This window comes from Ascaphus truei, chromosome 5, assembly GCF_040206685.1.
Source record: "Ascaphus truei isolate aAscTru1 chromosome 5, aAscTru1.hap1, whole genome shotgun sequence".
Lineage (NCBI taxonomy): Eukaryota > Metazoa > Chordata > Amphibia > Anura > Ascaphidae > Ascaphus > Ascaphus truei.
The window spans coordinates 209,355,680-209,369,157 of NC_134487.1; the positions used below are offsets into that span (position 1 = coordinate 209,355,680).

A 13,478-nucleotide genomic window follows, 5' to 3' on the forward strand; every position below is an offset into this window, starting at 1 on the left:
GTCAAAGAAGCTCTCAATGCAAGTGAAACAGGGCATCCTTAGGCTGCAAAAAAAAAAGAAAATCCATCAGAGAGATACTGTAGCAGGAACATTAGGAGTGGCCAAATCAACAGTTTGGTACATTCTGAGAAAAAAAGAACGCACTGTGAGCTCTTCAACACAAAAAGGCCTGGACGTACACGAAAGACAACAGTGGTGGATGATTGTAGGATCCTTTCCATGGTAAAGAAAAACCCCTTGACAACATCCAGCCGAGTGAAGAACACTCTCCAGGAGGTAGGCATATCATTATCCAAGTCTACCATAAAGTGAAGACTTCACGAGAGCAAATACAGAGGTTTCACCACAAGGTGCAAACCATTCATAAGCCTCAAGAATAGAAAGGCAAGATTAGACTTTGCCAAAAATATCTTAAAAAAAAGCCAGCCCAGTTCTGGAACAGCATTCTTTGGACAGATGAAACTAAGATCAACCTGTACCAGAATGATGGGAAGAAAAAAGTATGGAGAAGGCTTGGAATGGCTCATGATCCGAAGCATACCACATCATCTGTAAAACACGGTGGAGGCAGTGTGATGGGATGGGCATGCATGGCTACAATGGCACTGGGTCGCTAGTGTTTATTGATGATGTGACAGAAGACAGAAGCAGCCGGATTAATTCTGAAGTGTATAGGGATATATTGTCTGCTCAGATTCTGCCAAATTCAGCGAAGTTGATTGGACGGCGCTTCACTTTACAGATGAACAATGACCCAAAACATACTGCGAAAGCAACCCAGGAGTTTTTTAAGGCAAAGTAGTGGAATATTCTGCAATGGCATTTATTTGCATGTCATTTCCCAGAATCCCTTGCTGCAGTGGAAGTGCTGTGTGATAATGGTGAAAGACAGGGTTGCAGACCTGTCTAAGACATGCAAATGAACATACAGTAATATTTCCATTTGCTATATGCTTTACTGTGGAGGGTTTTTGTCACTTTTTTTACCCACCATAACCTATATATATGTATATATATATACTGTATATATGTATATGTATATGTATATATATATATATATATATATATATATATATATATATATATATATATATATATATATATATATATAGGTTATATATATATTCAAATAAAAACAAGTTTCGGTGATAATAGTAAAAATCCCCTGAAAGGGCACAAGCTAGTGATGTATGACCATAGTTATAACTCATACTGAACTTTCAACTCTCTAGCCAGTACAATAATCATCAAAAATGCATTTTCTTTAATATTATCATATACATAAAGTTTTCTATGCCAAAAGATAAAGAATAAACAACTTTTGCAGTCAGTCATTGCTTAATACAATAAGAACCAAAATTAATATTAGTCTAAAATCTGCATATATTCTTTCAGTGAATTTAATTATTTATTTTCATAAGTGCACCAATATTACATTTTTAGGATATGCAGTATGTTAAGGAATATCTATAAATGTCATGATTTGACTTATCTCAGCTGTTCACTAACCATGGCAGATTGCAAACATCAAAAATAGAAAAATGGAGAGGCCACACACAATCTAGGTAACAGAGTAACACTCACGATTGTAATTACATTTCCAGATCACATTAATAAGCACCGATATGTAGTGAAAAAATAAGTGTTGCCTTTATTTCAAAGGAACAGGTCAAACATCAAGGAAGCGACATGTCAGGTCCACAAACGGCCTTTCATCAGGTACCATCAGGTTCATCTGATGAAAACCTTTCTATTATTGCTATATATAAATGTGGCCACACTTGATGCAACATGCTCCTGTGTGTAGTCTTTGCCTTCCTTTCAGGTAACAACATTTTATAGAAAGAGCCCTGCAGTTGAGTATTATATAAACATTAAAAAAAAAAAATTCTGGTGAAACTAATTTTTAAACCAAACCAAAGCAAGGTTTTCATTAGAGCTGACAGTTCAAAGAGGTGCTGCAATGAACACATCGATGGCTCTGAACACACTCTGTTCTATTAGCATTGAAAACAGAGTATTTAAAAAATCTTTAATTGGGTCAATATTAATAAGAACATCTTTTAAATATAAAAAAAAATTGCTTTTGTTTAATTGCCCTTCCTTTAACCTGACAGAAAGGAAGTCGTTTCAGTGTGTAATTGAAACTAGATGTAATAATAATATAATCCTATTTTTTGTGGCGAGATAGGATTTCATTTTGGTAGTTGCCACATCCAGAAAGTGAATGTATGTGGGTTATCAGCAAGTGTCAGTTTAATATGCATATGAAGGTTTTTTTTTAAGCTGTTAAGAAATTCTAACAGGCTGTGATTCTTAATGAAAAATAGGTTTGTCAATATCTTAATATATAAATTTGAAGTTTGTATGGTTGTTGGTAGATTATTATTATTAAGAATTTATATTAGTGTAGGGACCCTTGAGGTGTGGTCTGGGGCTTACAAAATTTGGCCAAAATGTTAAACTAAAAGACCATTTTATTTAATAGATATCAATACATGTATATTTAGGCACTGTACCGTGTATAAAGTTTTGCTGGATGTGCATTGAGCTCTGTCTGTGTTGCATGTTCATCTCTGGTTTTAAATACACTATGAGTGCGCCTGTTTTCTGTTTGTTTTTCCTATATATATATATATATATATATATATATATATACACATACACACACACACACACACACACACACACACATATATAAATATATATATATAAGCTTTTGCTTGCTTCATTCATTGTAACATCGCCGGAAGAAGAGATCAGTGTATCTCGAAAGCTCGCACAAATAAAAGCATTTCGTTAGCCACAGAACGGTATCATCTATTTATTTTTTGATTATTGAAGCTCGGCTAACACGGTACTGATACCTCAACATGTATATATATATATATAAATATATATATATATATATAAAAGGAAAAAAACAAAAAACAACAGGCGCACTCATAGTGTAGTAAGTTGAAAAAAAGCAGGATATCAGCAAGGTAACCGTCTTGGGGCTCCACCATATGCTGCAGGTCTCAGTATCGCGTCGCCTCTGTATACCGAGTACTTCCTCACTCCAGCACATGGTGGAGCCCCAAGACGGTTACCATGCTGATATCCTGCTACTGTTGGCGATTGAGTACTACTCATACTTGCTCATGTTCCTGTCACGTTTGTGAGTGCGCATTTTTACCTTTACCAGTCCCATATAAATTTTTCAACTTACTACACTATGAGTACGCCTGTTGTTTTTTGTTTTTTCCTTAGATATCCTTGAAGGATTTGGTGGTCCCTCTTTTCAGGCTGCAGAGACTTTGAAGGACAGTGTTTTTGGGATTGGACTTTCACTTGTATTGTATATTTTACATATAATTTTTCATTTTTGTGTTTTTATTGTTTTAATTTTTTTTATTTTTTACTATTGTTTTTATTTTATATTATTGCATGGTTAATGCTCCTTAATTATATTGGTTGCAGTACTTTCACAGCATTACAACATCTGTGTCAGTGGGGTTTTGGAAGGCGCTAATACTATTTCTTTTTTCTTGTTTTATATATACTCTGATGCATTCACTAGTCCCGTCTGTGCTGTAGAAAGCTGAGCTGCTGTTGAGAATTGAAGCTACAAGTTTCTGGCAAATGATGGCCAATTTAAATGCAAAAGGTGAGCCGAAGAAGAGTGGGGGAGGTTGTTCAGCATGGGTTATAATTTCAAGTGTAATGGCATGGGCAGTGGAAAATGCCCTCTGGCTGGTTCCTTGTGAAGGTTCATAGTGTGGTAAGGAGAGAGTTCATTAGGAAGTGGAGGTGCCTCACAGGGCAGTAAATATAGCTGGAAATATATGCATCAACTGCAAAAATGTTAAAAATATTGAAAATATTGAAAACTGGTTAATCTGTTTTCAAAATTCCATAAGAAAGTATTAATTGTTCAAATAAATTAGGACATTAAGCAGAGTATCACATGCTGCTATTTTAAAATTCCTGCCCTGACTGTTTGGCATTATTGAAAATTATGTTTTTAATTATTTGAAGATTTATGTATGTATGTTTGTATGTATATTTATTTACAGTATATAGCGCGATTTATGTACATAACGCTTCACAGCAGTAATACACGTGACATAATAATATAACACATAATGGGAATAAGCGCTAGAGACATAAAAGTAACATTAGGATAAAAAGTCCCTGTCCCAAAGAGCTTACAAGCTAAATGGTAAGTAGGAAGAACATACAGAGGTGGTTGTTCTGGTAATTGTGTCTGCAAGGGGCCAAGGTATGAAGAGTATATTATCAACCACACAGCTACCCACATGCTCCGTTAAGGAGGTGTGTTTTAAGATGGGTCTTAAAGGTGGTTTAAAGATTTTGTAAGATAAATGTTGCAAATGTTATCACTTCTGCCTATTTTCTGGATTTTTCAATAAAGTTTAAGTAATAATGATGTTTCGCTAATTCACACTCATAAGTATTATTTCATATTCAAAAACATATTATTTGAAACTGTATATAGTACTAACTAAGGCCAGGAGTGTTAAATAACTAGAAAAAGAAAACAAATACTATACCTTTTCTGTTTCAGGATTTTGTATTTCGATACCATCTTTGAACTTAGCTAAAGCTTCCTTGAGTTCTTGTTTGGTGTACACATTGGAGCTCTTGTGTATCCTTGAAAAGAAACCAATAATGAAATAAAAAAATAAAAGCCAGATATTTTTCTTCACCAATAAATACTTTACATGCTAAATTATTTTACATTTAAATGAAGAAACCCCATGGCACAAACTGTGCAAGAAATTTAATGAGATCCAATGATATTCACGCCAAAACTGGAACAATCTACCGGAGACTCTCACAGCCACCACCAGTCTAAGTTCTTTCAAAACTAATATTTCAATCTGGTGTGTAACTGTTACATACGCCTATAATATATATTATCTCTTACTGTGCATGCAATGTCTTATCTCTTACTGTGCATGCAATGTCTTGTATATAATGTATACACTCTTCACTTATGTAACTATGTATTGTAACCATGTATTATTTGTCATCTTAACTCTATGCCCAGGACATTCTTGAAAATGTGAGGTAACTCTCAATGTATTACAGGCATACCCCGCTTTAAGTACACTCACTTTAAGTACACTCACTTTAAGTACACTCGCGAGTAAGTACATATCGCCCAATAGGCAAATGGCAGCTCACGCATGCGCCAGTCAGCACGTCCTGAACAGCAATACCGGCTCCTTACCTGCACCGTAGCTGTGCGCAAGCAGGGAGACTATAGAGCCTGTTACACATGCGTTATTTACATCAGTTATGCACGTAAATAACGATTGCAGTACAGTACATGCATCAATAAGTGGGAAACGGTAGTGCTTCACTTTAAGTACATTTTCGCTTTACATACATGCTCCGGTCCCATTGCGTACGTTAATGCGGGGTATGCCTGTACTTCCTGGTAAAACATTTTATAAATAAATTCACTTCAGTGTGATCAGAGTAAGCTACATACAGTACTGTAAACTGCTAAGAGCTAGCACAGGCTAGTGAATAAGGCACTCAATGGAATAATATTTGGTGGAAGATTTCCTTAAAGTAAGTTTCCAAAGGATTTAAGTTCCTGAATAAAAATAAGAACTTTGTAAACCAACACAGGTGATTCTTGAAACAGTCTAAATAAAGTCTGAGTGATCTTTGGTCCTTATTTTATAAAGTGCAATAGCACAGATCTGGAATTATCGCATAGAAAACCCCATTGAAGTCAACAATAGCGCAAGATCAGCAATGCCGCACTTTACAGAATAAGGGTTTATGTATCAAGGCCAAAGTTGTGCAATTCTAGGTCAAAACAGATGTATCAAAGAAAAAATCCAATTGATCTCAATGGGATTTTTATTTTTGACACATCCATTGCCCCAGAATTTTACAACATTTCCTTTGATACATAAACCTCTGAGATCAGAAGAGAATTACCGTTTCTGTTTCTTTACGTCATCTTTTTCATCGAGAAGCTTGGCTTCATTCTTTCCTGTCTGAAGATTTAATCGCATGTGTAGCCCCCTAGGAACAGCTTGGTCTAAAAAAAAATGTAAACCATTAAAATTATATTTATACAAAATAGCAATAAGTTGTTCAACATATAGCTTCCACTAATATTTGTATTCATAGGAGGAAAAAATACAATTATTTATAAAATGATTTTTATCTGGAGACATCAACAACAAAAAAATGTGGTTGATCCACATCATTGCAACTACTGTAAAATATAGCTTGCTAATTGGCAAAGCAAATTAAAGAAAAATTAAACACCATGTTTCCAACAGAATTGCAATTCTTTTTTTCCATCCTGCAAAAATCTATATATTACAAACTAACATCATTGAAGTGTTACAAATATTACTCAGCTATGCTAAATCTGACAATTTCTCAGTTTCCCAGGACGTCAAACTGATTCAATGTGCCTAAAAAGCAGGGCAAGTCAAAATGTAAAACAAAACAAGGAAAAATTAGCTATAGTATCATTCTATTAAAAAATGAAATATGTGACGGCAGGGGGGTAACCAAATTACATAATAAAGTTTAAGACCTCTGGTTACCTCTGAAACTGTGGGGTCCCTGATAGCTACATAAGCACCATAAGCCAGGGACCAGGGATAAAACATGTAAAGAATAAAGTGACCCCTGCTTTTTTCTGATTTCATGTTCACTTGGCCCTAGAGCTGTGAGATTTCTTGTGTGTCAGTTTTAGGGGGAATATTTTGGAAGAAATGCAATTATTTTGTTTCCAGGAGTTTGGGGGCCGAAGTTACCGGTAGTGTTTTAATTCTTCCTGGCGAGCAGGCATGATTTGCCGGTACGTTGGGTGGAGTCGTGGATTACTAAGTGAGACTTTGTTGGTGACATTCAGAGTGGAGGACTGCATCGGTCAACCCAGTGTATGCTATGTCGGCCGTGGAGCAGAAGCTGTTGCTGTGTGGAGTGCTACCTGTTCATGTGACCCAGGGTGGTCTGAATGCCTACCACAAAGGCACTTATGTAAGTGTAATACTTTGTGTTTTTAATATTAAAAGCAATATTATACTATTTTGCTTTTTCCTTTTGTATGTGGATTTCCCTTCCTTCCTGTGGAATAACATCGGTGTTGATCCGGAGTATCTGTCTGGATATTAATAAAGTTGGTTACTTTTAACAACCGCAACGCCTGTATATCACGTTTAACACGTGAGTGCAAATTTGATAGAATCTTCAACATTGACTTCACTGTTGTGTTTGACAATATTGCACTATTTTGGTGACTTCATTTATCTCTTCTATGTCCTGATGAAATTTGCGCACCTGCTATTCTTCATCGATTGCCGGTTGGATTTGGTCTGAGTCCTGTTTCGGGAGCTGCACTTTCTAAGGACAGTATATTCATTTGTTTTTGTTTCTTCTGTTAAAGTGGTGTTATTTGCGCTTAATTTTTTTCTATCACTTATTGTTTTGCCTATTGCATGATCCCTGAAATATAAATGTGTCTACCGTCTTAGTCTACCGTGACAAAATAAAAGGTCGTAAAGAAATCTATGAGAATCAAAAGGGAAAAAATCAAAGTTCAGTATCAGAAGTCAGTATGCATATCCCAAATGTGAAGGCGGTAACATTTCAGGTCATGCTGCCCTTTTCTCAAGACCTAGGGGGCTATGCACTAAGCAGTGATAACTGCTTTAAAGTACGATAAATGGCTTTTAAGACCGATACAATCTGTTGCGCGATTCACTAAGCAGTGATAACAGTGCTTTATCGGCCTCAAAAGGCATTTTATTCAACCCGAATTTTTTTGAAAAAAATCATCCGATCAGGCAAAAACCGGCAAATACGCCGTTTTTTGCCAGTCAACGCGATTCCCTAAACAGTGATATTAAGAGAAGGAGTGGCTCAGTGAGTAAAGACACTGACTGAGTTTGAAGCAGGGGAATCCGGTTTAATTCCCGGTGTCAGCTTCTTGTGACCTTATGCAATTCACGTTACATCTCATGAAGTAGAAGGTCCCCGAGGCTGATACCAATGCGTTCAGCTCAGGAGACCCCCTGCATATGTACACTAGTATTAAAATATAAATTTATACTGTACGATCGTCTGTAAGAGCCGTGCATGGAGACGCAGCGTCTCCATGCAGCTCTTACACGCTGAGTTTTTTTCTATCAGCTATCGCGCTTTAGAATTTTAAGCACGATAGCAGGGGGGGGAAAAACAGCTTGCGCAATCGGGCATGTTTTTGCCTGCATGGACCAAAATGGGCTTTACTTCTTGTGAATCCCGCGTTTGACTTCACTTTGTAACGGCGAGTCAAAATTTCCCAATCGGACGCAAAAGCTCACTGCTTAGTGAATCACCCCCCTAGAGCGGGGTCATACACGTTCCTAGTCACAGTAAATAACATCACAGTTGGTGCCAAAACATGTAACCCTTCTTCCGTGTGGCACGTAGGTGAGTAGGTGGGTGTAGTGATTTCACCAACTCGCCCTTTTATACGGATCTTCAATAAGTCCAAAAGAGCAAGGAGATTGATGCTATATATAAACATTAACACCTTCAAATTGTGATGTAAATGATAAGCAATACAATAAAAATTCACACAAGATATTCTCAAAAAATATAAAATCACAAACCATATACAACTAAGACATTATAAAAATGACACTAGTCAATGGAAAGAACATATAAACTATTATGTTCTAAAGTGGCAATGTAATACCACCGAGTGGAGGCACCTTCTAGGTCGGATATACTAAAGACTAAGGGGCATATTTATCAAATGCCAGTACGGGTTATCGTACTGTACATGTTCTGGCATTATCTGTGCCCCTAATTAAGACAAAATAGTATATAGACTCACATTTAGACTACTGATGTACACTACAGAGTGAAGGCACCATATAAGAGATACTAAAGACAAAACAAGACAGTATAATAGACTCCTACTCATACTACTGATGTACCCTAATCTGAAAGGGACTTATGGGTGCCATCCTATGTACTGTAGGTCAAAAGATCCCTATGTATAGAATAAATAAATAACAGAATAAAAAGAATGGCTAAGGGATAGGGAGGGAAAATGAAACTGGAGAAATGAAATGTCTTCCTCATCCAACTAACACACTTGTATAAGAATATACATGGAATAATAGATCTAGGTATGCATACATTAGCAGTCCATCAGAAAGTTTTTTTGTTTTTTTTTAACCTTCATCTAGCCATCAGTCATTATATGGACCTATCAGTAACCTAATCTGGAAGTATCTGGCAAACACTTCTTACATGCATCTGTTTCACAGGGAACAATATAGGGAGATGTACCGAGGTTAGAGACCAAAAGAAAGTGGCAAAACAGTGAATTGGGTTCTAGGGAGTATAAATAGTATGGAAATATCAAAAGTATCCTGAGGGAAAACTATGTCGATATAACAATGTCACCCAAGCAGGGGAGAGGAGATAGGTCAGTGCATGTACAGAGACTCGGAACCCGGTCAAATATAATGGACGTAATAGGAGTGTGACCGATGACAAGATCAAAGACACCCTTAAAGTAAAAGGAGTAACCCACCCTCCAGGGAGGAGCTATAGATCAACTGAGAATGAAAGCAGGCAACCATGATTAACAATCTAGTAGATAAAACAGAACCATGTCAGAATTGCAAATTCCAGCCTTTGACAGACTATGGATCCTGGACAGTTAGGGGTCCATGTGCTGTGTGTCCAACTACCCTATGATAATGGTTTGTCACATCACAGTAAAGTTCTCAAATCAAGGTCTTTCTTCATACCAGTGGGTACCATAGTGTTAAGATGACTGATCAAGAATGCTTTTATCTGAAAAACTAGTCTGGTATCATCCCTGCTTGGTTTGGATACTCCTTCAACGACCTGGAGTTGACAGGCATTGTGACCAGCCTGTGTGCCCTAACTGTGGTGAGCCAACGGGGTCTCCCTATTCAATCTGTGTATGGCAGACTTATGTTGCCTTGTCCTCTCCTTTACTGGCGGTGTTATTTGCTCCACGTAACTGAAGCCAGAGGAGCTTTTAATTACATATACAAGTAACTTGAGTTGCATGAGTCACTACACATGGAACTCAAATATATGTTCAGTTATGTGGGGGAAATGACACAGCCTCCTACAGGAAACCTGCTTTCTGTCTCTTGTGCCAAATGTAGGAGTACCAAGAAACTGTGAGATACTCATGGTGGGGCTACCTATATCCACTCTTACAAGACACAATTAGTGCCTCTTTTAGAGGAGCACGGGTGGGGGGGGGGGGGGATTTGATAAGGTCTTCCTCAATGTGGGGTTCCCTTTTCAAAATTGACCAATGCTTAAAAATGATGTTTTTTTGGTTGCTATAAATGTGGTAAGTGAAGATGAAAGATACAAAGAGATCCCTATGTGGTTTCCATCCAGAGAATCCCTATCCTGGATCTCTATTAGAATGTGCGAGGAGTAAATCCATAGGGTATGTCCTCTCTAAGAATTGATGTCCCTTTTTTTCATTCTGATCCATGTTAGAGCTGGTGAAGTAGTGACCATTTTAACCCTGAGGAACCAACGGTAAGGAAGTCTCTTTCATTTACTTATAAGGTGAAAAATGGAAAAATGGCAGATATCCGATTCCAATAGTCTAGGAAAATGGCTGGTGTCTAATAAAGCCACTGACTGTCACTGGCCATGGGCAATGGTGGACATTGGTTATCGTAAAGCTGATTGTGGTGTGGTTTTATTTAATGCAATTGGATGCCTTGTAACAGTATAAAATGTGGTTTCAAATTAAACAGATTTTTGCCCAAGATTGGCATCGTTTACTATCGGATCATGATTTACAGAACAGAGAGTTCAGAAACCCATAATTACAAACAGACGAGCTCGGAATACTAGGGATATTCTTGTGCATATTCATTTTCAGCAAAAGTGGATTGTGACACCGATAAAAGAATCGTATTGACGTAATAATTGTAATGCTTGTGCCTTCATAACACCAAATAAAACCTTTTATAATCAAGACAGAACCAATGAATATATGGAGAACCATTTTATCAATTGCAAGACAATGAATATGATTTATATTGCAAAGAGTTTAGGAGATGTGTACTAGAAAACATACATTCTGTGTAAAAAAAAAAATATTAGACACTGCAGTAGCAATTTATATCAATAATAACAGCAATGGCAATATAAATTGCTTGAAATGTATTGGTATAGACCATCCACATTTATCCATATGGGATGCTGACCTGGTTTAAAAAAAAACTTATATGGAAGGAGGCAAAGTGGATCTGGTTAAAAAGTCCTCATCATTGAATGAAGGATTCCCATACACTCTATTCATATAAGGATCCATAAAAAATAATGAGATCTGCAGCACTCCTAATCATAAAAGGTTGTTTTATTAAACCATCCTTAAAATCCTACAAAATTGGCAGTACACCTGGGATACAAAATATCACAAACGGTGAGGTTTGTGGCATAATAGCCCTTCATCCCGCCTTAAAATTGGCTCTCTGTATAACCGCTATTTAAAGGTACATTTGCCGCAAAAATTAAACGTAGGAACTTAATTAGTGAAATCTCACAATACCTGTGTTGTGTATTACCTAAGATTCACAAGGAACACATTAACCAGGCAGACCCATTGTTGTGTTCCAACCACTTGCAATATTCCTTGACAAGATATTGAGACCACTAGTAGTTCAGGGTAAATCTTACATTAAAGTCACAACGCATTTCCTTAATAAGATTGAGGAGATTTCAAAAGTAGGAAACAGGGAGACACCCGCTCAACCTCGATGTAGTATATAGAGGGAAGGATGGGTGCACTAGGGAAATAGGATAAAGCAAAGCAGGGTTCACAGTCCGGCTTTCTCTCCAGAGGTGGAGAGTAGGCTGTGGAATAGGCCCGTTATATGCATTCGCTCATGGATCCTAGTTGGGGTAGGTAGGCAATAGAACACCAGTCTGGTGAAATATCAGTGGACATCTAGACCTTAGCCTGACTGTGAACCCTGCTTTGCTAAGATTCAGGAGATTAATAACTTCAAATACCCTTTAGGTCACTTTTGACATCAATAGTTTATATACCTCAATTACACACAAAATGGTATTTCAGCGGTCTTGAGTGCTATGGGTTGTGATGTTCTGAAGCAGAAGGTGTTTGAGGGGAGGTACATAGGACCCAGCACCTTCCAGGGTGTGTTCCCTTCCCTCATACCTCAGCCTTAATTAATCAGGTACCATGTAAAAGGCAGCACAGACAGTTTCCTGTGCTGCTGCTCTGCTGATCTGAAGGCACATACACACACAGCCTTGTGAGAGACTGCAACTGGAAAGCTGCAGGTACAGATTGTAAAGTGGGGAAAAAGGTTAGTTCTCCCACTGTTAGTTAGGGACTAAGCTGTATTAGTCAGAATTCCTGAAAGGAGTTAGGTCTTTTGTTTCTGTTTTGTGTTATGATTTAATCCTGTTCCTGATTTGTACCTTGTAAATAATCCCTCCTGTGCACAAACGCTAAGTTTTCCTGCCTTTGATCTGGACATAAGATCCTACGCTGGGACTGAGACGTCACAGACTAGAGACAAAACTCTCCCTGCCGATGAACAGATACTGATTACGGACCTACTCACAATTATTTTACATTATAATAACTTTTCATTTTCAATGTCAGGGAACAGCCATGGGACCGTATTTAGCTCCCACATGCATGTCTTTATATGGATGAATTTTAATGAACACATCTCTACTAATGCCTTGTTTTGCCAATAGAATCATCTAAAGTTCTCCCCGTTTAAAAAAAATATATATATTTTTTCCCCGTTCAATATGTGCAGCAATATAATCTGCCCACTGACAAGTGATTAGCTAAGCGGCAGATCGATCCGTTCTCCTGTGATCGGCTGTAATAGATTGCTTGCTCAGGGTTATTTAATTCAGTTCATCCACAGCATTTTGGGCAATGTAGTTTCTAGAATATGATTGACTGGGCAGTTACTAAATACAATTGGTTCACTGCAAGAAAAAGGGCGGGTCTCTAGAGCCAGAGCCTATCAGCAGGGGAATGGGACTGTCACTTTGGAAATGCTTCCTACTGATGCAGTGGCCGTTATTCGAGCACTTCACGCGTCATGTACATCGGAATCCCGATTTGAAACCGCGGGATGAATTCCAGCCTTCCCGCACTAAGATGCGAGTGCGGCGAGTGCACAAAAACGAATTTTAGTGTTCTGGCTTTTAAAAACATGAAATTGATACAGTAGCACAGTACTGTACACATTACAATTCATCCATTTTATTGCAAACGAAGAAACAGAATCCATGAAATTCAAACAAAACATCTGCAATAAGCGCGGGTGCCTGGGGCGATTGGTCGCATTCATGCTGCATGGGGAACAGCAGAGAACTCAAAATCGGCGCCGTGATGTGTTCGAATAATGGCCGCTGCATCAGTACATTAGAAATAT

At 37.7% G+C, this 13,478-nt stretch overlaps 1 protein-coding gene across 3 annotated transcripts in view; it reads right to left on the reverse strand.

Annotated features, from left to right (window-relative positions):
* SIL1 (SIL1 nucleotide exchange factor) overlaps window positions 1–13,478 on the reverse strand; it is an 82,621-nt gene that overhangs the window by 15,455 nt on the left and 53,688 nt on the right. For all 3 annotated transcript variants that reach the window (XM_075601626.1, XM_075601627.1, XM_075601628.1), the window contains 2 exons: window positions 5,965–6,067; window positions 4,557–4,656 (listed from right to left, as the gene is read on the reverse strand). In XM_075601626.1, coding sequence (XP_075457741.1) covers window positions 4,557–4,656; window positions 5,965–6,067 — 203 coding nt within the window. The remainder of the gene's footprint in view (window positions 1–4,556; window positions 4,657–5,964; window positions 6,068–13,478) is intronic.